Source organism: Arachis ipaensis, chromosome B08 (assembly GCF_000816755.2).
Source record: "Arachis ipaensis cultivar K30076 chromosome B08, Araip1.1, whole genome shotgun sequence".
Taxonomy (NCBI): domain Eukaryota; kingdom Viridiplantae; phylum Streptophyta; class Magnoliopsida; order Fabales; family Fabaceae; genus Arachis; species Arachis ipaensis.
Window position 1 is genome coordinate 89,519,720 of NC_029792.2, and position 20,855 is coordinate 89,540,574.

The window sequence follows — 20,855 nt, forward strand, 5'->3', positions numbered from 1 at the left end:
CGTCAAGTAAAAACTCACAATAGAGTGAGGTCGAATCCCACAAGGATTGATTGATCAAGCAACTTTAATTAGAGGAATGTTCTAGTTGAGCGAATCAGAATTTGAAGTGAGAATTTCAGAAAATAAAATGGCGGAAAAGTAAATGGCAGAAAAAGTAAATGCTAGAATTAAAGAACTGAAAGTAAATGACTGAAAGTAAATTGCAGAATTGTAAATGGGAATGGGGGAATTGGTCATAAGAGTAAATAACAGAAATTAAAGAGAATGGGTAAGATCAGAAATGGGGAGTTCATTGGGCTTAGGAGATGTTGCATTCTCCGGATCAATTTCTTTTTCATCTCTTCCTCAATCAATGCACTCATTAATCTCCTTGGCAATCTTAAGTGATTGAATTACAATTTCTTGTAATTCAATCTCTCAAATCTTGATCAATAGCCAATTCCTTGGTCAATTGCTCATGAGAAGAGATGAAGTATGGTCACTGATTATACCACATGGATTTCCCAAATCAAGTGTTGAGAGGATTATAGTCACATATCCATCCAAACCCAATTTGGTCTAGCATGAGAAAGCATTTCTAGCTTGATCTCTTCATTCCTCTTTCAAGGTTCAGAAGAGATCCAAGTATGAATAGCTTCTTTTCCAAGATAACTACCCAATTGGATGAAGATCGAAAGCTTTCAAGTAAAATCAAGAGAAAAGATAGAAGAAGAATAATGAAAACTAGTATTGATCCATCAAATTACAACAGACCTCCCTAACCCAATGAAAAGGGGTTTAGTTGTTCATAGCTCTGGAAAATGAAAACACAGATGGAGAATACATGATGAAAACTAGAAGTGCAGAGAAAGTAAAAACAGAGAGTAATTCTATGCCCAGAGGCTCTGATGACAAGTCATCTTAGCCTATTTTAACTAGTCTTTTTCTTTTGTTTTCATTAGAATTATGCACTTTCTTGAGCTACAAGCAAGCCAATTAGGTAGATTTTCATGTTTCCTTTGATTGAATCAACCATGTATGAATTCATGCTATTTCATGAGGTTTTATACTATAATTGTCACATATTATGAAAGAATGAATATCTCATGATTTTAAGCATAGCTTTGATGTGTTTGGTTGATTAATGATAGGTGAAGAAAGCTTGGAGAAAGGTTGAAGCAAGAAGGAATAGCTAGGAGTAAAGAGAAGACAATGGAATAAGTGAAATTGAACCAGGAAGCAAAAAGCTGGACCTAAAGTTAGCCTCAAACTTTTGCACAAACTTTTGGGTGAAAAGTTAGCCCCAACGTTAGCCCCTAACTTTTGAGGCTAACGTTGGCACATGAAAATCACCCCTGGGCNAACTCAAGGCTTGAAGATCATTTGAAGAAAGTGTATAAATAGGATAGAATTCAAGTTCTTCGGGGAGCTTTCCCTTTGAATTTTCATAAGAGTTTTCGGAGAGCTTTGGATATTGAGTGATCTTTAATTTCTTAGTCTTGGGGAAGGAGAATTCATTTCTCTTCCTCTCAGTTTTATTGCTTTCAATTTCAATTACAATTGTCTTGGATCTTGGGTTGGAGAATTGAAGAAATTCTGTTTCAGTCTCATCCTTGGATCTCTCTGTTTTATTTACTGCTTGATTGAATTTAATTTCTGTTAATTGCTCTTCATCTACTTTCCTTGCAATTTACAATTCCCTTGCAATTGTTCTTGTTGGATCTAGGAAGGCATTGAGATCTAGACTCGGTTTTCTAGTCTCTGGATCCTGAGATCTGAACTTTCAATTTCTAATTCTCTGTTTACTATTTTCATGTTCATTTACTTTTCTGCTTCAAGATCCGATTTAACCCAAACCTTCTTCTACTTCTCTGCTTGATGCAAATTTACTTTTTCTTGTTTAATTTCTGTAAATCCAAGTCCCAACCCCCTTTACAATTCAAGTCATTTACATTTCTTGCACTTTAAGATTCCACAATTTACATTTCTTGCATTCTAAGTTTCTGCCATTTAATTTCTTGTTCTTTAAGATTCAGCAATTTATTTCCTGTTCTCTTTAATTCCATGCAATTTAATTTCTGCAAATCACAAAACACTCAACCAAATCTTGATTCGCTTGACTAAATTAACCACTAAGCTAAAATTGCTCAATCCTTCAATCCCTGTGGGATCGACCTCACTCCCGTGAGTTTTTATTACTTGATGCGACCCGGTACACTTGCCGGTTAGATTTGTGTGTTTTGGGAGAAATTCATTTTTCCACCAAAATACTCATCAGGCTCCCTATATTTTCCAACTCTCCAAATAATTCAAAGTTACTCCTATATATACTACTCTTCTACTCTTCTAGTTGGTTCTTCAAGTCTTGGGTCTGGGCCTTTGGATCTTGAGTTTGAAGCAATTATCTTCTTCATTGGGCTTGGCTTTACTTGCAGAGAGAAATTGTGAAGTGGGCAGAGACTTTAGCTTAGGACGTTAGTGGTGTTAACGTTCAGTGAAAATATGGGTTCAAGAACGTTAGTGACATTCAACTTTTTCACTAACGTTCCTTACCCAAGTAAGAGCCACGTTAACTAAGTTAACGTGGACTCTAACGTGGGAGCTAAGGGGCACATTGGAACGTTAGTGACAATGTTAAGTGTCACTAACGTTGGTTCAACATTCCCTTATCCACATTAGCTTCCACGTTAACTAAGTTAACGTGGGAGTTAATGTGGCTCATGGTGGCATATGTGGGCTCCTTCCAACGGTAGTGACAATGTTGGGTGTCACTAACGTTGGCGTTTCCTTCCTTCCTCATGTTAGCTTCCACGTTAACTAGGTTAACGTGGGAGTTAACGTGGCCTAGTGTGACTTGGCCAACGTTAGTGATAATGTTGAATGTCACTAACGTTGGCTTCCCCCCTTTCTTCTTAACGTTAGAGGCCACGTTAACTAAGTTAACGTGGTGACTAACGTGGCCACTTATGAGCTTGGTCTAACGTTAGTGATAATGTTAAGTGTCACTAATGTTGGCTCCATTTCCTTTCTTTCACGTTAGAGTTTACGTTAACTTAGTTAACGTGACTCTTAACGTGGGCAATGATGGCTTCGAGAGCGTTATTGGCAATCACTTTTCTCATTAACTTTGTAAGTTACTCCCATTCCACGTTAGTGTTAACATTAGTGTAACTAACGTAGCCACTAATGTGGTTCTTCTTTGCTTCCTTTGTCCTGAAATCAAGCAATAAAATGCATCAAAGTTCTAGTCCAAGTAATGGAAAATACAACATCCAATTTGTCCTTCAATTCATGCAAAATCCTCATGAAATCATGTAAATTGCACAATGCATGCTTGAATCAAGATGTAAATGAATATCTACCCAAAACCAGCTTATTTCCTACGGTAATGCATGAAACTACCCTAAAAACAGTAAAGAAAAGGTCAGTAAAACTGGCCAAAATGCCCTGGCATCAGCTGCTACTATGCAAGCCACTACTGAGGCGCTGGGACTTCAAATGAATAATAATGGTAATGGGGGAAATGGCGGGAATAGGCCGATGATGCTGTCAGCATTCCTGAAGGTTAACCCTCCAGTTTTCAGGGGAACCACCAATCCGACTGAAGCCGATACTTAGTTTCAGGCCATGGAGCGATCACTGCAAGCACAACTGGTGCCTGAAGAGTAGTGTGTCGAGTTTGCTACCTATCAGCTCACTCAGAAAGCACTGCATTGGTGGCAGGCTACTCGATGCCTCCTACAGCATGGCGATGATCCTATCTCCTGGGATACTTTCCAGGTAGAATTTTATAAGAAGTACTTCCCAAATTCTATCAGGACGGCAAAAGAACTTGAGTTACTGCAACTGACACGACGCCTCCTGCAGCAGGGTGATGACCCTATCTCCTGGGATGCTTTCCAAGTTGAATTTTATAGAAAGTACTTTTCAAACTCAGTCAGGACGGCGAAGGAACTTGAGTTACGGCCGCTGAAGCAGGGTTCCATGCCAATTTCTGAATACACCAACAAATTTGAGGAATTATGCAGATTTTCTCGTATTTGTTAAGGAGCTCCTGAAGACTTCGAGGAATGGAAGTGTATTAAGTATGAAGGAGGGCTCTGGAGCGACATCTTGAGTTCAATAGGGCCAATGGAGATCAGGACTTTCTCAGAGTAGGTGAATAAGAGCAGAGTGGCTGAAGATTCTGTAGAAAGGGCGGCTACAAAGAAAGAAAGTCATAGGGGGCCTTTTCAGCAGAACTGAGGGAAAAGCTTTGCTCCTAGGGGTCAGCCTTTCAAGCGTGGAGGCTTTGTACCATAGCAAACTCAGGGTCAGGCTAGTTTCAGAAGGCCTACCAACAACAGTCACCCAGGGAGAAGATTTGGGAAGCAGCCTCTGAATGAGCAAGCTTGTGCTAGTTGTGGGAGTCACCATCTGGGAGTCCCGTGCAAGGCGGGATGAGGCTTGTGCTACTCTTGTAGTACGGTGGGGCATAAGGCCTCAAACTATCCAGAGAAGCAGAGGCAAGGTGTTGGGAGAGTACAGCAGCCTGGTTGGGTGTTTACTACTTCAGCTGTAGGTGCAAATGGATCTGATACACTTATCCAAGGTAAATGCGAAATAGCCGGTAAAACTTTGAATGCTTTGTTTGATTCTGGAGCTACTCATTCATTCATTACATTTCAGAGGGCTAGTGAATTAGAGCTGAAGATAGTTGTGTTAGACTATGATATGAATGTGCATAATGCTACTTCGGAAGCCGTTGCGACTAGGTTAGGCTGTCAACAAGTGTCATTCTGAGTTAAACAGTGGGATTTCATCCAAGATCTGATTTACTTACCAATGATTGGTCTAGATCTCATTCTGGGACTAGATTGGTTATCCAAGAATCATGTTTTGCTTGACTGTTCTGAGAAGTTGTTGTACTTTATGCCGGAAGGATCGGAAGGGCCGGCAGTAGTGAATAGCTATTATTTGAATTCTATGGTAGTAAGAAGTTCTAGATATGAATGCCAGGGTGTTATGCTGTTAATCGCGGGTGTTTCGGGGGAGGAACAAAATTTAAAGCAGATTCCGATTGTTTGTGAATTTCCTGAAGTATTTCCGGATGACATTGATGAATTCCCTCTTGCCCGAGAGGTTGAGTTCGTGATTGAGTTGGTTCCTGGGACAGGGCCAATCTCGATTGCCACTTACAGAATGTCGCCTTTAGAAATGGCCAAGCTTAAGGCTCAGCTAGAAGATTTAATGGGTAAACGCTTCTTCTGACTAAGTGTTTCTCTGTGGGGAGCGCCGGTGTTATTGGTGAAGAAGAAAGACAGGAGTATGTGTCTCTGTGTAGATTACAGGCAACTGAATAAGGTCACAATAAAGAATAAGTACCACTACTAAGGATTGACGATCTCATGGATCAGTTACAAGGAGCCAGGGTTTTCTCTAAGATTGATTTGCGATCCGGTTATCACTAGATAAGGGTAAAATTTGAAGACATCCCTAAGACCGCTTTCAGGACTCGCTATAGTCATTATGAGTACATTGTAATGTCTTTTGGGTTGACAAATATTCCCGCAGTGTTCATGGATTACATGAACAGAATCTTTCGTCCATTCTTAGATAAATTCGTTGTTATCTTCATTGATGATATACTAATTTATTCCAAGACTGAGGAGGAGCATGCCGAACACTTGGGAATTGTGTTACAAATCCTGAATAAGAGAAAATTGAATGCCAAGTTTTCAAAACGCGAGTTCTGGAAGAGCGAGGTGAAGTTTCTTGGCCATGTAGTGAGTAATCAGGGGATAACAGTAGATCCTTCTAAGGGGGAGGCAGTGATGGAGTTGGGGCGACGAATCTCAGTAACAGAGATAAGGAGTTTTCTGGGCTTAGCTGGCTATTATTGGAGATTCATCAAAAGCTTTTCTCAGATAGCGTTGCCACTGACAAAGTTGACCCGCAAGGATACACCATTTGTCTGGACTTTTGAATGCGAGGAGAGTTTTCAAGCGCTGAAACAAAAGTTGACCATTGCACCTGTATTGGTGTTGCCTGAACCAAACGAATCGTTTGATGTGTACTGTGATGCCTCACTAAAGGGATTGGGGTGTGTGCTAATGCAGCACCGGAATGTGGTGGCATATGCCTCACAATAGTTGAGACCTCAAGAAGTTAATTACCCGACGCATGACTTCAAACTTGCTGCGGTTGTGTTTGCACTGAAGGTGTGGAGGCATTACCTCTGTAGAGTTAAATTTCAAGTTTTCTCTTATCACAAGAGCTTGAAATACCTTTTTTATCAAAAAGAACTTAATATGTGGTAGAGGAGGTGGATGGAGTTACTGAAAGACTACGACTTTGAGCTGAGTTACAATCCAGGGAAAGCGAATATTGTGGCAGATGCCTTAAGTCAGAAATTCTTGTGTGCTACGTGGATAATGCTTCGAGAAGAAGAGAAACTTAAAGCATTTGAGAGGTTGAAGATAGGTGTTCAAGAAGTATCTGGTACTCTATATTTGAGTCAGCTTCAAATTTCAAGTGATTTTAAATCTGAGATTGAAAAAGCTCAGCAGGATGATAAGGAATTGCAGAAGGTATTACTGGCTATTGAGCAAGGAATGTGGTAGAGAGTGTCAGAGGACAAAAATGGATTATGGATGTTCAAGGACCGAATTATTGTGCCGAACGTCGGATCCTTACGACAAGACATCTTGAGGGAAGCACATAAAAACGAGTTTTCTATTCATTTGGGAAGCAACAAGATGTATCAAGATTTAAAAGCTATGTTCTGGTGGCCTGGTATGAAAAATGATGTGGTGGAACATGTTTCAAAGTGCTTAACTTGTTAGAAAGTGAAGATTGAATACCAGAGACCTTCCAGGACTTTGCAACCATTGGAGATTCCGCAATGGAAATGGGAGAGTATTGCGATGGACTTTGTATCTGGATTGCCGAGAACAAGGGCCGATTTTGACGCTGTCTGGGTGATCGTGGACCGACTGACGAAATCAGCTCAGTTTTTACCCATTCGGATGAACTATACCCTTGAGGAGCTAGCACGTTTGTACATAAAAGAGATTGTGAGACTTCATGTTGTGCCTTCCACTATAATTTCTGACAAAGATCCCCGTTTCACTTCAAGGTTCTGGGGTACATTTCAGAGAGCTTTTGGAACCTGGTTAAGCTTGAGTATAGCTTACCATCCTCAAATAGATGGTCAATCTGAGAGGATAATCCAAACCTTAGAAGATATGTTGAGAGCTTGTGTTCTGGACCAGCTGGCGAGGTGGGATCAGTACATGCCGCTAGTGGAGTTTGCATACAATAACAGCGACCATGCGAGCATCGGAATGGCTCAGTATGAGGCTCTGTATAGGAAGAAGTGTTAATCTCTGCTATGCTGGTATGAAGCTGTGGAGAAAAGCTTGTTGGGACCTAACATGATAGCTGAAACTACTGAACAACTCAAAAAAAATTGAGATAGGATGCTCACTGCTCAGAGTTGTCAGAAGAGTTACGCCGATCAGAGGCGGAAGCCATTGAAGTTTGAGGAAGGAGACTATGTTTTTCTTAAGTTTACTTCAACAACCAGAGTAGATAGAGCAATTAAAATGAAGAAACTGAATCCTCGATACATTGGTCCGTTTCAGATTCTTGAGAGGGTTGGACCGGTGGCATATGGGATAGCTCTACCACCTCACCTTTCGAACCTGCACAACGTATTTCATCTGCCGCAGCTTTGAAAGTATACTCCTGATGCTAGCCATGTGTTAGAACCTAAATCGGTCCAGTTAAATAAAGATTTGACACTCCAGGTGACTCCGGTCAGAATTGACGATACGAGTATTAAACGGTTACGCGAAAAAGAGGATTCGTTAGTTAAAGTTGTGGGGAGTCGGACTGGTATTGAAGAGCATACTTGGGAACTTGAGTTGGAAATGCGAACAGACTACCCGCACCTATTCTCAGGTAACTGAATTTTAATTTTGTGGGAAAAATTCCTATTTAGGTGGGTAGAATGTGAAACTTGGTTAATTAATAAAAAATTAATCCACAAATTAAAATTTATTCTAGAAAATTAGAAATGTAAATTTTATAGTTGAATATGATAGAGAAAATTAAAACGAGAATTTCGACACTAAATTTAAAGAATTTGGCCCAAGATTGGGAAGAACGGGTCGAACCGGGCGAACCAGACCCGTATTGGGCCCAAGGCCCAGCCAAGCCTCATAAATCAAATGGGTTCAGCACCCTCTTCTTCCCCACATAAGCAAAACACGCTGAAAGGGAAAGGGGGAGCTTGAAACCCTTGCCCAAATTCAACTCAAACTTCATTTGATCATAACTTTTGATTCGGAGCTCCGATCACTACACTGTTTACGGCCACGTGACCACATCGTCGAGCTCTACAAAGCCCTTAAACTTTGTTCAATAGGTATGCCACGAATTCCTCTCTGATTTCCCAGCCCTTGAATTTGAAATTATTGGACAAAAGTGTTGAGATTTTGAGCTTTTGATGTTATAGGATCTAGTTAGCTTAAGGGAAAGGCTTAATCTCACTCCTTTGATCCTTGGGTATGGTAAGGAATTCTCAACCCTAGTAAAATTCGTGATTTAAGGTTTTTGGGTATTAAGTTGTTATGTTTGGATGTGATATTGTAGATTAGGTAGTGTGTATATGTATGTTGGAGCTTGATTGAGTTGGAAAGCTTGGAATGGGTCTTTGGTGCTGAAAAGTTTGTTTGAAGGGTGTTGGAGTCTTGAAGGTTTGAGGAAAGTTGAATTGGAGGTGTTCTACGTTGAGCGGGGAATCGGCCAAGGTATAGTTTCGGTTTTCTGTATCTAAAATGTAATGTAATGTGAAAACTTAGGCTAGTGACCCTAGGATAGGAATTGAATTATTGATGTTGTTGATTGGTTGAGATGGATTGTGTAGATTATGTATGTGGTTAGTGCTTTTGGAGGGTTTTGATGGAATCTTGTATGTAAGATATGCATGCCTTAGTAAATGATTAATGGTTGGTGGGATTGAATTGGGGTTGGTACCATGTTGATGGTGAAAATGATGTTAATTGTATGTATAGTGGTTGATCGAATTGAATATTGTTAGAATTGATTCAAGTGAGATTGGTTAAAAGTGGTGAATTGGTGAATTTTGGATTGAGTAAGAAAGTTTAGAATTGAATGAGAATGTTTGATGTTGCATTGGTAAGTTTGGATTGGTTTAAAAAGGTTTTGGAATTGGTGTATGTTTAAAATTGAGGTTTGGTTATTTTTTTGAAAATTGTGATTTTCGCCCAACTTTGGTGGAGCATAACTTGGTCTCCAAACATCCGATTTATGTCAAACTTGTATAGAAATAAAATTTGGTTTGAGACGTTTATGCCATTCGAAGAACGGAGGAAAAATATTTTAAAATGAGGAAGTTATGCTCGATCAAAGATTGGTATGTAAGTTGAAAAATCTGGACTTAGCAGCTTTTTGGTGGTGTTACATTGTATGTGTAAGCAAACATTTCCATACGTATGCGTCGAATTTGCCATTTCACACGTACGCATCGCCTATGCGTGCGCGAGGTTAGAAAGAAAGTGCACGTCCACGCGTACGCGTCATCGACGCATACGCTTCACTAAAAATTTCCCAACTCCAGATTTGAAAAATTATCGCAGACGTTGGACTCAGCATTGGTTTGGCAACGTTCCCTCTAACGTTGGCTTACCCACGCGTGCGCGTCACCCACGCGTGCGCGTGGAGTGTCAAATTTCCATGCTCACACGTGCGCGTCACTGCTAATTTCTCCACCTCCAGAATTGAACTTTTTATCGCAAGCGTTGGAGGTAACGTTGGTTTGGCAACGTTCCCTCCAACGTTGGCTTTGACATGCATGTGCATCATCCACGCGTACGTGTGGAGTATCAAAATTCCACGATTCACACGTGTGCGTCACCCACGCGTACGCATCACAGCCAATTTTTCTAATTCTAGAAAGCAAACTGTATCGAAAATGTTGGAGGTAAGGTTAGTTTACTAACGTTCCCTCCAACGTTGGCACCAGAACTTGCAAAACATTGCCAGCAATGTCGGTGAGCCAACTTTGGCCACCAACGTTGCATTGCCCTTTCTTCCAATGTTTGAAGCAACGTTGGTGAGCCAACTTTGGCCACCAACGTTGCTTCCTTTTCTTCTTTCCATGGCTCTTTTTATTGCTTGTTTGCTTGCCTTTCCTCATCTTCTTTCCATACTTCTTCCTTGCTTCTTTTCACCTATCATCAACCAATACATATACATCAAATCTTTGCTAGATTCATAAGAGTTTGCATCATTCTTAGCACACAAGTAAATATAGCATAAATCTCGTGAAAATGCATCAATTTAACCATGTTTGAATGAATCAAGGTATGCATGAAACTTTCATCCAAATACTTACTTATTACTCAAGAAAGTGCATAAAATCTAATAAAACAAATGAAAAAGGCTAGTGAAACTAGCCTAAGATGCCTTGGCATCACAACACCAAACTTAAATCTTGCTTGTCCCCAAGCAAGCAGTGAATCATGAGAAAAATGAATGCAACAGAGAGAGATGTATGTCCTTATCAGAAAGCAATTAACTTGGTTCATGGGGTTTTATGGAGGATATGTTTGTAGCTCAACTTTTATTAGTTTCTAGGTGTGAAATCTCCCTTTTAGTGTTGGTTGAGGTGCTGCTATGAATCCTTGTTATTCACTAATCCTTGGTATTTGATTTCCTTGTTTTTCTTTTGCTGAGAACTTATTCTTTATTGCAGCTTAGTGTTCTGTTTTTGAGGCAACTCTTTAAAGTAGGCTTTCAGTCAACACTCCCAAACTAGTTGGTTCAAGGTGCTAAGTGTTAAAACACCTCTAAGGACTTAATCACCCAAGTCTCTCCTCAGCACATATTCACCACAGGCACATGGTTTGTTATTCATTCTTTAGACCTTGGTGTCCAGCACCTCTTTGGGTTGCTAAATATTTTGTGACAAGGTTGCTTTTGATAGTGAATTTTCAGTTGACAATCCCGGTTTAGTTAACCCAAGTTGTCAAGTGATGAAGCACTCCTAAGAACTTACTCATTCAAGCAGATCCTTGCACAAAAACACCACAGACACATGCCTTAAGGTTCAAACTATTGGTGCCTAGCTTTATTCTTTGTTTCTTTTGCTTTTGTTCTTTCTTTCTTCCAAGAATGTTTGTTTACTAAGGTTTCACAGACAGCAACTCAGTTTATGCTAAAAAGAAACATTCTACCTTTCATCCTTATTAGTGAGCTTGCTAAACAATCAAGCATATACCACCACTCAACCTTATTCTGTTTCCTACCAATTTGGACAATTACACATTCTGTTTCAAACATTTTATTTTATTTAATTAAAGACAAAGGGGACAACATATATTCAAGCAGGATGAAATTGCAACAGACACTTAGGCTAGAACACTTAATTTGAAAATTGAAGAAAGTAAATAGCAAAATTCAAATGACAGTAAACTAATCACAAACTATTAAAACAGAAGATATTGGAAGCAAGTTCTTCCTTATTAAATTGATGATCAAGGAGTGACACCACCTTTCAGTATTTGGGTTGCTTTCCTTTGCTTTATTCCCCTTTTCTCTTTGGCTCTTGCTTCGTTTTCCTTCTTGCTTCTTCTCGTTGTTTTTCAGGCTCAAAGTTCTCTTCCCAAAGTCCATCATCTTTCAACCTTTTCTTCATCCTTTCTTCATTTCTTTTAGCTCTCGCCATTTGTGCGTCTTTTGGTTGATTGACCGTTTCGTATGGTGGGATCTCTTGACTCAAGACATGTATGCTGGTAACTAGATAGCTGAGCTTTGCTTGAGTGTCTATGTCATATTCCATCCTATCTAAATGCCTAGCTTCTCCAGCTGTATGATATACATTCTTCCAGTTATATATGTTTTGGATGTACTTTTCTTGCTCAGCTTGTTGTTGGTACAACTTGTTGAAGGATTCTTGGAATTGAGCAGATTGTTCTCTTTGCAGATCCATAAATATTGACTGAAAATCTCTTTGCTGATCCATCATCCTCAACTGGAATTCCTCTTGTTTTTCTTGAGCCCTCATGTATTGCTGGGATAGCCCTTCAACAGCTTCTTGTATTCGGCTCATGTCCATAGTAGTTTGTGCTGGAATTTGTTGCTCCTCTTGCTGTCCTTCTTCCTGTTGCTCTTCTTCTTGTAGTTCCTCTCTTCTTCTTCTCCTTTGTAGTCTTCTTCGTTCTTGGACAACTATGACATTCATCATTCTCTCAATAGTGATTGGCCTACCTAGGGTAAACCAAATAGGATTTGCATCTTCTAGTGGCACCCTAGCCTTTATGCATAGATGAATGATGGTGCTTGGGTAGTAGAGCCAGGCTTTAGCGGAACTCTTCTCAGAAATCTTTTGAATGTCCTTGGCAATGAGCTCGTGAACTTTAATCTCTCCTCCTACCATAATGCAATGCACCATGGTAGCTCTTTTGATGTTAACCTCTGAAGTGTTTACAGTGGCTAGGATTGATCTCCTTACAAGTTCATACCACCCTTTTGCTTCTGGGGTGAGATCCTCTCTTCTCGGAAACCTTGGCATTCCAATGGAGTCCCTCACCCAGTCAGCATGAAGTACACAAATATCACTAGCAATCTCATCACAGTCCGGGTTGCCACTTATTCTCTCATGATAACTAGCTTTATCAAAGTGTGCTGCTCTTAGGCCTAGGACCTTCATGATAGTCTTTGGACTAAAGTTAACCTCCACAACCCTTATATAACTTTTGTAAGTTGTGTCAATGATTGTATCCAGCCTCACTGTATTGGCATAAAACTCCCTCACAATGCTAGCATTGTGACCCATTTCCTTTTTCTAATCTTCTCTCTAATCTCTGGGCACTCATCTTCAGGAAGCTGGAAAGGGATTTCTGGCAGTATCCCTTTGGGTTGGTAAGGAGGAGTGGCTAGTGTTGTGGAATGTAGGATGAGAATGTGGCTTGAGGGTGAAGTATGGTTGTGAGATCACAAGGGACAAGGGTGGCTTGACTCAAGCAGAACACAGTTGGTGAATTAAACTTTAAGGAACACAAAAACTGAACTTATTAATGCAAGAAGGTGAAAAATTGAAATATGAGGCATGGTTCAAGTGAAGCTATTTATAGCAAACATTGATGAAGGATGAATGGTGAGGATGCTTTTGTTGTGATGAGAATGAATGGTGTGCATGTAGAGTTGTGTGAGGACAAGGATTGCCTCCTCATTGGGCATATAGGTTCGGTCATCTGGGTGGTCTACATCTCCCAACAATGTGCAGATTTGTACTTCCCAAGGAGTAACTTCCAAAGCCATGTGACCTACTTTTTTTTTCTATGATAGCCGTACCTTGCCTCCTCTTATCTGTTCCATCCATCTTCTCTTTCCTATACCTATTCACCATAACAAAACAAAGAAATAAATTCAAATAGGTGACGGTAAAACAAATGAGAAGCAATGACTAAATTTAAACATTAAAAAGAATTGACTAAATATTCTTCATGAATTATCAACCAGCTGTGACTCTTTTTAAGCACTTATATAGCCTTGGTGGACACCAAACTTAGTGTTTTGTAGTTCAAATAATTAAATCCACCAAGTGGTTCATGTGAATATTAATGAAACTCTTGTCACTTTTGATTTATGCATCATAAGGAACATTTTTTTCTATGCTAAAGAAATAATAAAAAAAGTAACTCAAAATAATGCAGAACATGGGTCACCTTTCATGAAATTTTAGCCTTAGAACAAATTGACCTTCCTTGAATTTATAGCATATGTTACAACATCAACTCAATGTTTGGTTATATACTTCAAGAAAATGAATGAGCATATATTCCAAGATGGTTATATGATCATTATACTTAGAAAACCATCTTAGAGTGCCCTTAGGCACACCAAACTTAGAGATCAAACATATGCTTAATGTTTAATGTAAGTGTCAAATTTGTTTCTGAAAGCCTGACTTCATGCTAGGAAACCATTGATTATTGATATTAAAGCAGTAAAAGCAAGCATTCTTAAAACATGGGCTGCCTCCCATGGAGCGCTCTTTTATTATCACTAGCTTGACATTGGTTCTCTGTTAGGGAGGGTTGTAATATCTCAGATCCTCCCCTCTAATTGTGAATTTACCTCCACTTGCTTCTTTGAGAATTTCTACATGCTCCAAGGATAGGATCCTGTTGACAGTGAACACTTGAGGCTGCTGAGATGGAATGGTAGGAAGATGAGGTGGGATTAGTGGGTGGTGGATTGATATCACTTGATCCCTTGGGAAAAAGTCCTCTGTAGGGATCTTTTTGTTCTTTCATCTCCTTGGTATCTTCTTTCCAATTCTCTTCTCTCCTTCAAGTTGTGCTTCAGTGATTCTCATGTCAGGAAGGTCTTTGTTGATTGTTTCTTTTGAATCTTGTGGTCTTTGATCTTCTTTGGACTCCTTTGGTTGTGGTATTACTTAGACTTCTTGGTTTTCTACCAAGGAGGTCTCTAGGGGCTCTACTTGTGGTTCACTGTTACTTTTCTCCAGAACAATTCATTGTGACCATCCTTCAACTCCTTGTTTTCTCGTTCAGATTCATGTGTGGGTTTGAAGACATGAAAGGTGAGTTGTTCATCATGTATTCTCAATATCAACTTTCCTTGCTCCACATCTATGAGTGCCCTGGCAGTAGCCAAGAATGGTCTCCACAGAATTATTGGGTGAAGATAGCTTTCTTCCATTTCAAGAACAACAAAATCTGTAGGGAGGAAGTACCTTCCTACCTTCACCAATACATTTTCAACCACCCCTATTACTTGTTTCTAGGTCTTGTCAGCCAATTGGAGAATTACATCTGTGGGTTTTGATTCATTGATCTGCAGCTTTTTCAAGAGAGACAGGGGCATTAGATTTATGCTTGCTCCCAGATCACAAAATCCTCTATCAATCATTGTATCTTCTATAGCACAAGGGATGTGAATACTCCCTGGATCCTTCTTCTTTGAGGGTAACTCCTTCTGAATAAGGGTACTGCTTTCCTTATTCATCACTATTGTTTGCCCACCCTTTAAGGTACTCTTCTTGGTTAGCAACTCCTTCATGCATTTGATGTTTGATGGCATCTGTTGGAGGGTTTTGATGAAAAGAATGTTGATGTGGAGGGATTTGAATGTATCTAGGAACCTAGAGTATGTCTTCTCTTTCTCCCCACCTCTAAGTCTCTAAGGGTATGGTGCTTTTGGCACATATGGTTTCAGGATCTTCATTGTTTCCTCCATCTGTGCAAGATTAATTTCTTGTTCTGCCTCTTCTACATTCTTCTTTGACTCCTCTGTACTAGGCAATGGGTGTGATGAGCAGATAATTTATACGCTTTTTGACATTGTTTTTAGTATGTTTTTAGTAGGATCTAGTTACTTTTAGGGATGTTTTCATTAGTTTTTATGTTAAATTCATATTTCTGGACTTTACTATGAGTTTGTGTGTTTTTCTGTGATTTCAGGTATTTTCTGGCTGAAATTGAGGGACTTGAGCAGAAATCAGATTCAGAGGTTGAAGAAGGACTGCTGATGCTGTTGGATTCTGACCTTCCTACACTCAAAGTGGATTTTCTGGAGCTACAGAACTCGAAATGGCGCGCTTCCAATTGCGTTGGAAAGTAGACATCCAGGGCTTTCCAGAAATATATAATAGTCCATACTTTGGCTAAGAATAGATGATGTAAACTGGCGTTCAACGCCAGCTTTCTGCCCAAATCTGGCGATCAGCTTTTGATCTTTGATCAGTTGTATGCTATCTTAGATCACGTTTGAGGGCTGGCCTCTCGGCCATGCCTGAACCTTCTTCACTGATGTATTTTCAACGGTAGAGTTTCTACACTCCATAGATTAAGGTGTGGAGCTCTGCTGTTCCTCAAAGATTAATGCAAAGTACTACTGTTTTCTATTCAATTCAACTTGTTCCGCTTCTAAGATATTCATTCGTACTTCAACCTGAATGTGATGAACGTGACAATCATCATCATTCCCTATGAACGCGTGCCTGACAACCACTTCCGTTCTACCTTAGATTGAATGAGTATCTCTTAGATCTCTTAATCAGAATCTTCGTGGTGTAAGCTAGATTGATGGCGGCATTCAAGAGAATCCGAAAAGTCTAAACCTTGTCTGTGGTATTCCGAGTAGGATTCAATGATTGAATGACTGTGACGAGCTTCAAACTCCCGAGTGCTGGACGTAGTGACAGACGCAAAAGGAGGGTGAATCCTATTCCAGCATGATCGGGAACCTCAAATGATTAGCTGTGCCGTGACAGGGCATCTTGGACCATTTTCACAAGAGGAGGGGATGTAGCCACTGACAACGGTGATGCCCTTGCATAAAGCCAGCCATGGAAAGGAGTAAGACTGATTGGATGAAGACAGCGGGTAAGTAGAGATTCAGAGGAACGAAAGCATCTCTATACGCTTATCTGAAATTCTCACCAATGAATTACATAAGTGTTTCTATCCTTATTTTCTGTTTAATTAGTATTATTTTCGAAAACTCCATAATCAATTATTATCCTCCTGACTGAGATTTACAAGGTGACCATAGCTTGCTTCATACCAACAATCTCCGTGGGATCGACCCTTACTCACGTAAGGTTTATTACTTGGACGACCCAGTGCACTTGCTGGTTAGTTGTATCGAAATTATGACAAATTATGAATTGAGATTAGAGCACCAAGTTTTTGGAGCCATTACCAGAGATCACAATTTTGTGCACCAAGTTTTTGGCGCCGTTGCCGGGGATTGTTCGAGTTTGGACAACTGACGGTTCATCTTGTTGCTCAGATTAGGTAATTTTCTTTTTGTTTTCTTTTCAAAAATTTTTCAAAAATCTTTTAAAATTTTCTCCTTTGCTTTCAAAAAAAAAATGTTTTCAAAAATATATTTTCCTTCAGAATTTTTAAGAATGAATTCTAGTGTTTCATGAATCATGTTGAAGCCTGGCTGGCTGTAAAGCCATGTCTAATACGACTGTAGGGCATGTCAGGCGTGTCATGTCTGAGTTACATACTAAAGCTTGGCTGGCTATTAAGCCATGCCTGACCCCTTTGATTGGAGCTTTAGACTAAAGAATATAAGATTCCTGGAACTCATATTAAAAATTTTGGAATCCTTATTTTTGTTTTTCAAAAGAATTTTCGAAAAACAAAAAAATAAAAATTAGAAAATCATAAAAATCAAAAATATTTTTTGTGTTTCTTGTTTGAGTCTTGAGTCATGTTATAAGTTTGGTGTCAATTGCATGTGCATCTTGCATTTTTCGAAAATTTCATGCATTCATAGTGTTCTTCATGATCTTCAAGTTGTTCTTGGTCAGTCTTCTTGTTTGATCTTGATGTTTTCTTGTTTTGTGTCTTTTCTTGTTTTACATGTGCATTTTTTATTTATTAGAGTCTAAACATGAAAGATTTCTAAGTTTGGTGTCTTGCATGTTTTCTTTGCATATAAACTTTTTCAAAAATATGTTCTTGATGTTCATCATGATATTCACAGTGTTCTTGGTGTTCATCTTGACATTCATAGCATTCTTGCATACATTCATAGTTTTGATCTAAAATTTTCATGCATTACATCTTTTTCATGTTTTTCTCTCTCATCATAAAAAAAAATTTCAAAAATAAAAAAAATATCTTTTCCTTTTTCTCTTATCAAATTCGAAAATTTGGATTGACTTTTTCAAAAATTTTTAAAATCAAGTTGTTTCTTATGAGTCAAATCAAATTTTCAATTTGAAAATCTTATCTTTTTCAAAATCTTTTTCAAATTTCTTAGTTATTTTCGAAAATTCCAAAAATATTTTTCAAAAATCTTTTTCTTATTTTTATATCAAATTTTTGAAAATAACAATAACAATTAATGTTTTGATTCAAAAATTTCAAGTTTGTTACTTACTTGTTAAGAAAGATTCAAACTTTGAGTTCTAGAATCATATCTTGTGATTTCTTGTGGATCAAGTCATTAATTGTGATTTTAAAAATCAAATCTTTTTCAAAACTAATTTCAATCATATCTTCTCAAAAATATCTTCTCATCTTATCTTTTTCAAAAATCTAATTTCAAAATATCTTCTCCAACTTCCTAACTTCTTATCTTTTCAAAATTTGTTTCAACTAACTAACTAACTTTTTGTTTGTTTCTTAACTTTTTCAAAACTATCTAACTAACTCTCTCTCTCTCTCTAATTTTCGAAAATATCTTCCCTCTTTAAAATTTCTTTTTTATTAACTAATTATTTTTATTTTTGATTTAAAAAAAAATTTTCAAAAAAATACTAACCTTTTTCAAAAACTATTTTCGAAAATCACTAACTCTTTTTCAAAAAATCATTTTCGAAAATTCTCCCTCTCCCATCTTATTCTATTTATTTATTCATTTACTAACATCTCATCTCACATCTCTGCCCTCCTCACAGTTGTGTTTCTTTCTTTACATCACATTCTTTGTCTCCCTCTTTTCTTCCACTCACAAAGGGATCCCTATACTGTGGTATAAAGGATCCATATTATTATTATTATTATTATTTTTGTGCCCTCTTCTTTGTCATATGAGCAGGAGCAAGGACAAGAATATTCTTGTTGAAGCAGATCCAGAACCTGAAAGGACTCTGAAGAGAAAATTAAGAGAAGCTAAATTACAACAATCCAGAGATAACCTTTCAGAAATTTTCGAACAAGAAGAGGAGATGGCAGCCGAAAATAATAATAATGAAAGGAGGATGCTTGGTGACTTTACTGCACCTAATTCCAATTTACATGGAAGAAGCATCTCTATTCCTGCCATTGGAGCAAACAACCTTGAGCTGAAACCTCAATTAGTTTCTCTGATGCAGCAGAACTGCAAGTTTCATGGACTTCCATCTGAAGATCCTTTTTAGTTCTTAACTGAATTCTTGCAGATCTGTGATACTGTTAAGACTAATGGAGTAGATCCTGAAGTCTACAGGCTCATGCTTTTCCCTTTTGCTGTAAGAGACAGAGCTAGAATATGGTTGAACTCTCAACCTAAAGATAGCCTGAACTCTTGGGATAAGCTGGTCACGACTTTCTCAGCCAAGTTCTTTCCTCCTCAAAAGCTGAGCAAGCTTAGAGTGGATGTTCAAACTTTCAAACAGAAAGAAGGTGAATCCCTCTATGAAGCTTGGGAAAGATACAAACAGTTGACCAAAAAGTGTCCTTCTGACATGCTTTCAGAATGGATCATCCTGGATATATTCTATGATGGTCTGTCTGACTTAGCTAAGATGTCATTGGATACTTCTGCAGGTGGATCCATTCACCTAAAGAAAACGCCTGCAGAAGCTCAAGAACTCATTGACATGGTTGCTAATAACCAGTTTATGTACACTTCTGAAAGGAATCCTGTGAGCAATGGGACGCCTCAGAAGAAGGGAGTTCTTGAAATTTATACTCTAAATGCCATATTGGCTTAGAATAAAATATTGACTCAGCAAGTCAATATGATTTCTCAGAGTCTGAATGGAATGCAAGCTGCATCCAACAGTACTCAAGAGGCATCTTCTGAAGAAGAAGCCTATGATCCTGAGAACCCTGCAATAGCAGAGGTGAATTACTTAGGTGAACCTTATGGAAACACCTATAACTCATCATGGAGAAATCATCCAAATTTCTCATGCAAGGATCAAAAGCCTCAACAAGGCTTTAATAATGGTGGAAGAAATAGGTTTATCAATAGCAAGCCTTTTCCATCATCCACTCAGCAACAGATAGAGAACTCTGAACAAAATGCTTCTAATTTAGCAAATCTAGTCTCTGATCTGTCCAAGGCCACTGTGAGTTTCATGAATGAAACAAGGTCTTCCATTAGAAATTTGGAAGCACAAGTGGGCCAGCTGAGTAAGAGGATCACTGAAATCCTTCCTAGTACTCTCCCAAGCAATACAAAAGAGAACCCAAAAGGAGAGTGCAAGGGCATTGACATAAGTACCATGGCCGAACCCAAAGAGGGAGAGGAGGACGTGAATCCCAGTGAGGAAGACCTCCTGGGACGTCCAGTGATCAATAAGGAGCTTCCCTCTGAGGAACCAAAGGACTCTGAGGCTCATGTAGAGACCATAGAGATTCCATTGAACCTCCTTATGCCCTTCATGAGCTCTGATGAGTATTCCTCTTCTGAAGAGAATGAGGATGTTACTGAAGAGCAAACTGCCAAGTTTCTTGGTGCAATCATGAAGCTAAATGCCAAATTATTTGGCATTGATACTTGGGAAGTTAAACCTCCCTTGTTCATCAATGAACTAAGTGATCTGGATCAACTGACATTGCCTCAGAAGAGACAGGATCTTGGAAAGTTCATAATACCCTGTACCATAGGCACCATGATCTTTAAGGCTTTGTGTGACCTTGGTTCAGAAATAAACCTCATGCCCCTCTCTGTAATAGAGAAACTAGGAATCTATGGGGTGTAAGCTGCTAAAATCTCATTAGAGATGGCAGACAATTCAAGAAAACAGGCATATGGACAAGTAGAGGACGTGTTAGTAAAGGTTGAAGGCCTTTACATCCCTGCTGATTTCATAGTCCTGGATACTGGAAAGGAAGAGGATGAATCCATCATCCTAGGAAGACCTTTCCTGGCCACAGCAAGAGCTGTGATTGATGTTGACAGAGGTGAACTAGTCCTTCAATGAAATGAGGACTCCCTTGTGTTTAAAACTCAAGGATCTCCCTCTGCAACCTTGGAGAGGAAGCATGAAAAGCTTCTCTCAAAGCAGAGTCAACCCAAGCCCCCACAGTCAAACTCTAAGTTTGGTGTTGGGAGGCCACAACCAAACTCTAAGTTTGGTATTGAACTCCCATATCCAAACTCTAAGT

The 20,855-nt window shown here is 39.0% G+C and overlaps 1 protein-coding gene across 1 annotated transcript; it reads left to right on the forward strand.

Annotated features, from left to right (window-relative positions):
- LOC110265328 lies at positions 6,288-7,697 on the forward strand. The gene is made up of 3 exons (XM_021108276.1): positions 6,288-6,548; positions 6,804-7,249; positions 7,439-7,697. The coding sequence occupies exons 1-3, from the start codon at positions 6,288-6,290 to the stop codon at positions 7,695-7,697; spliced, it is 966 nt and encodes a 321-aa protein (XP_020963935.1).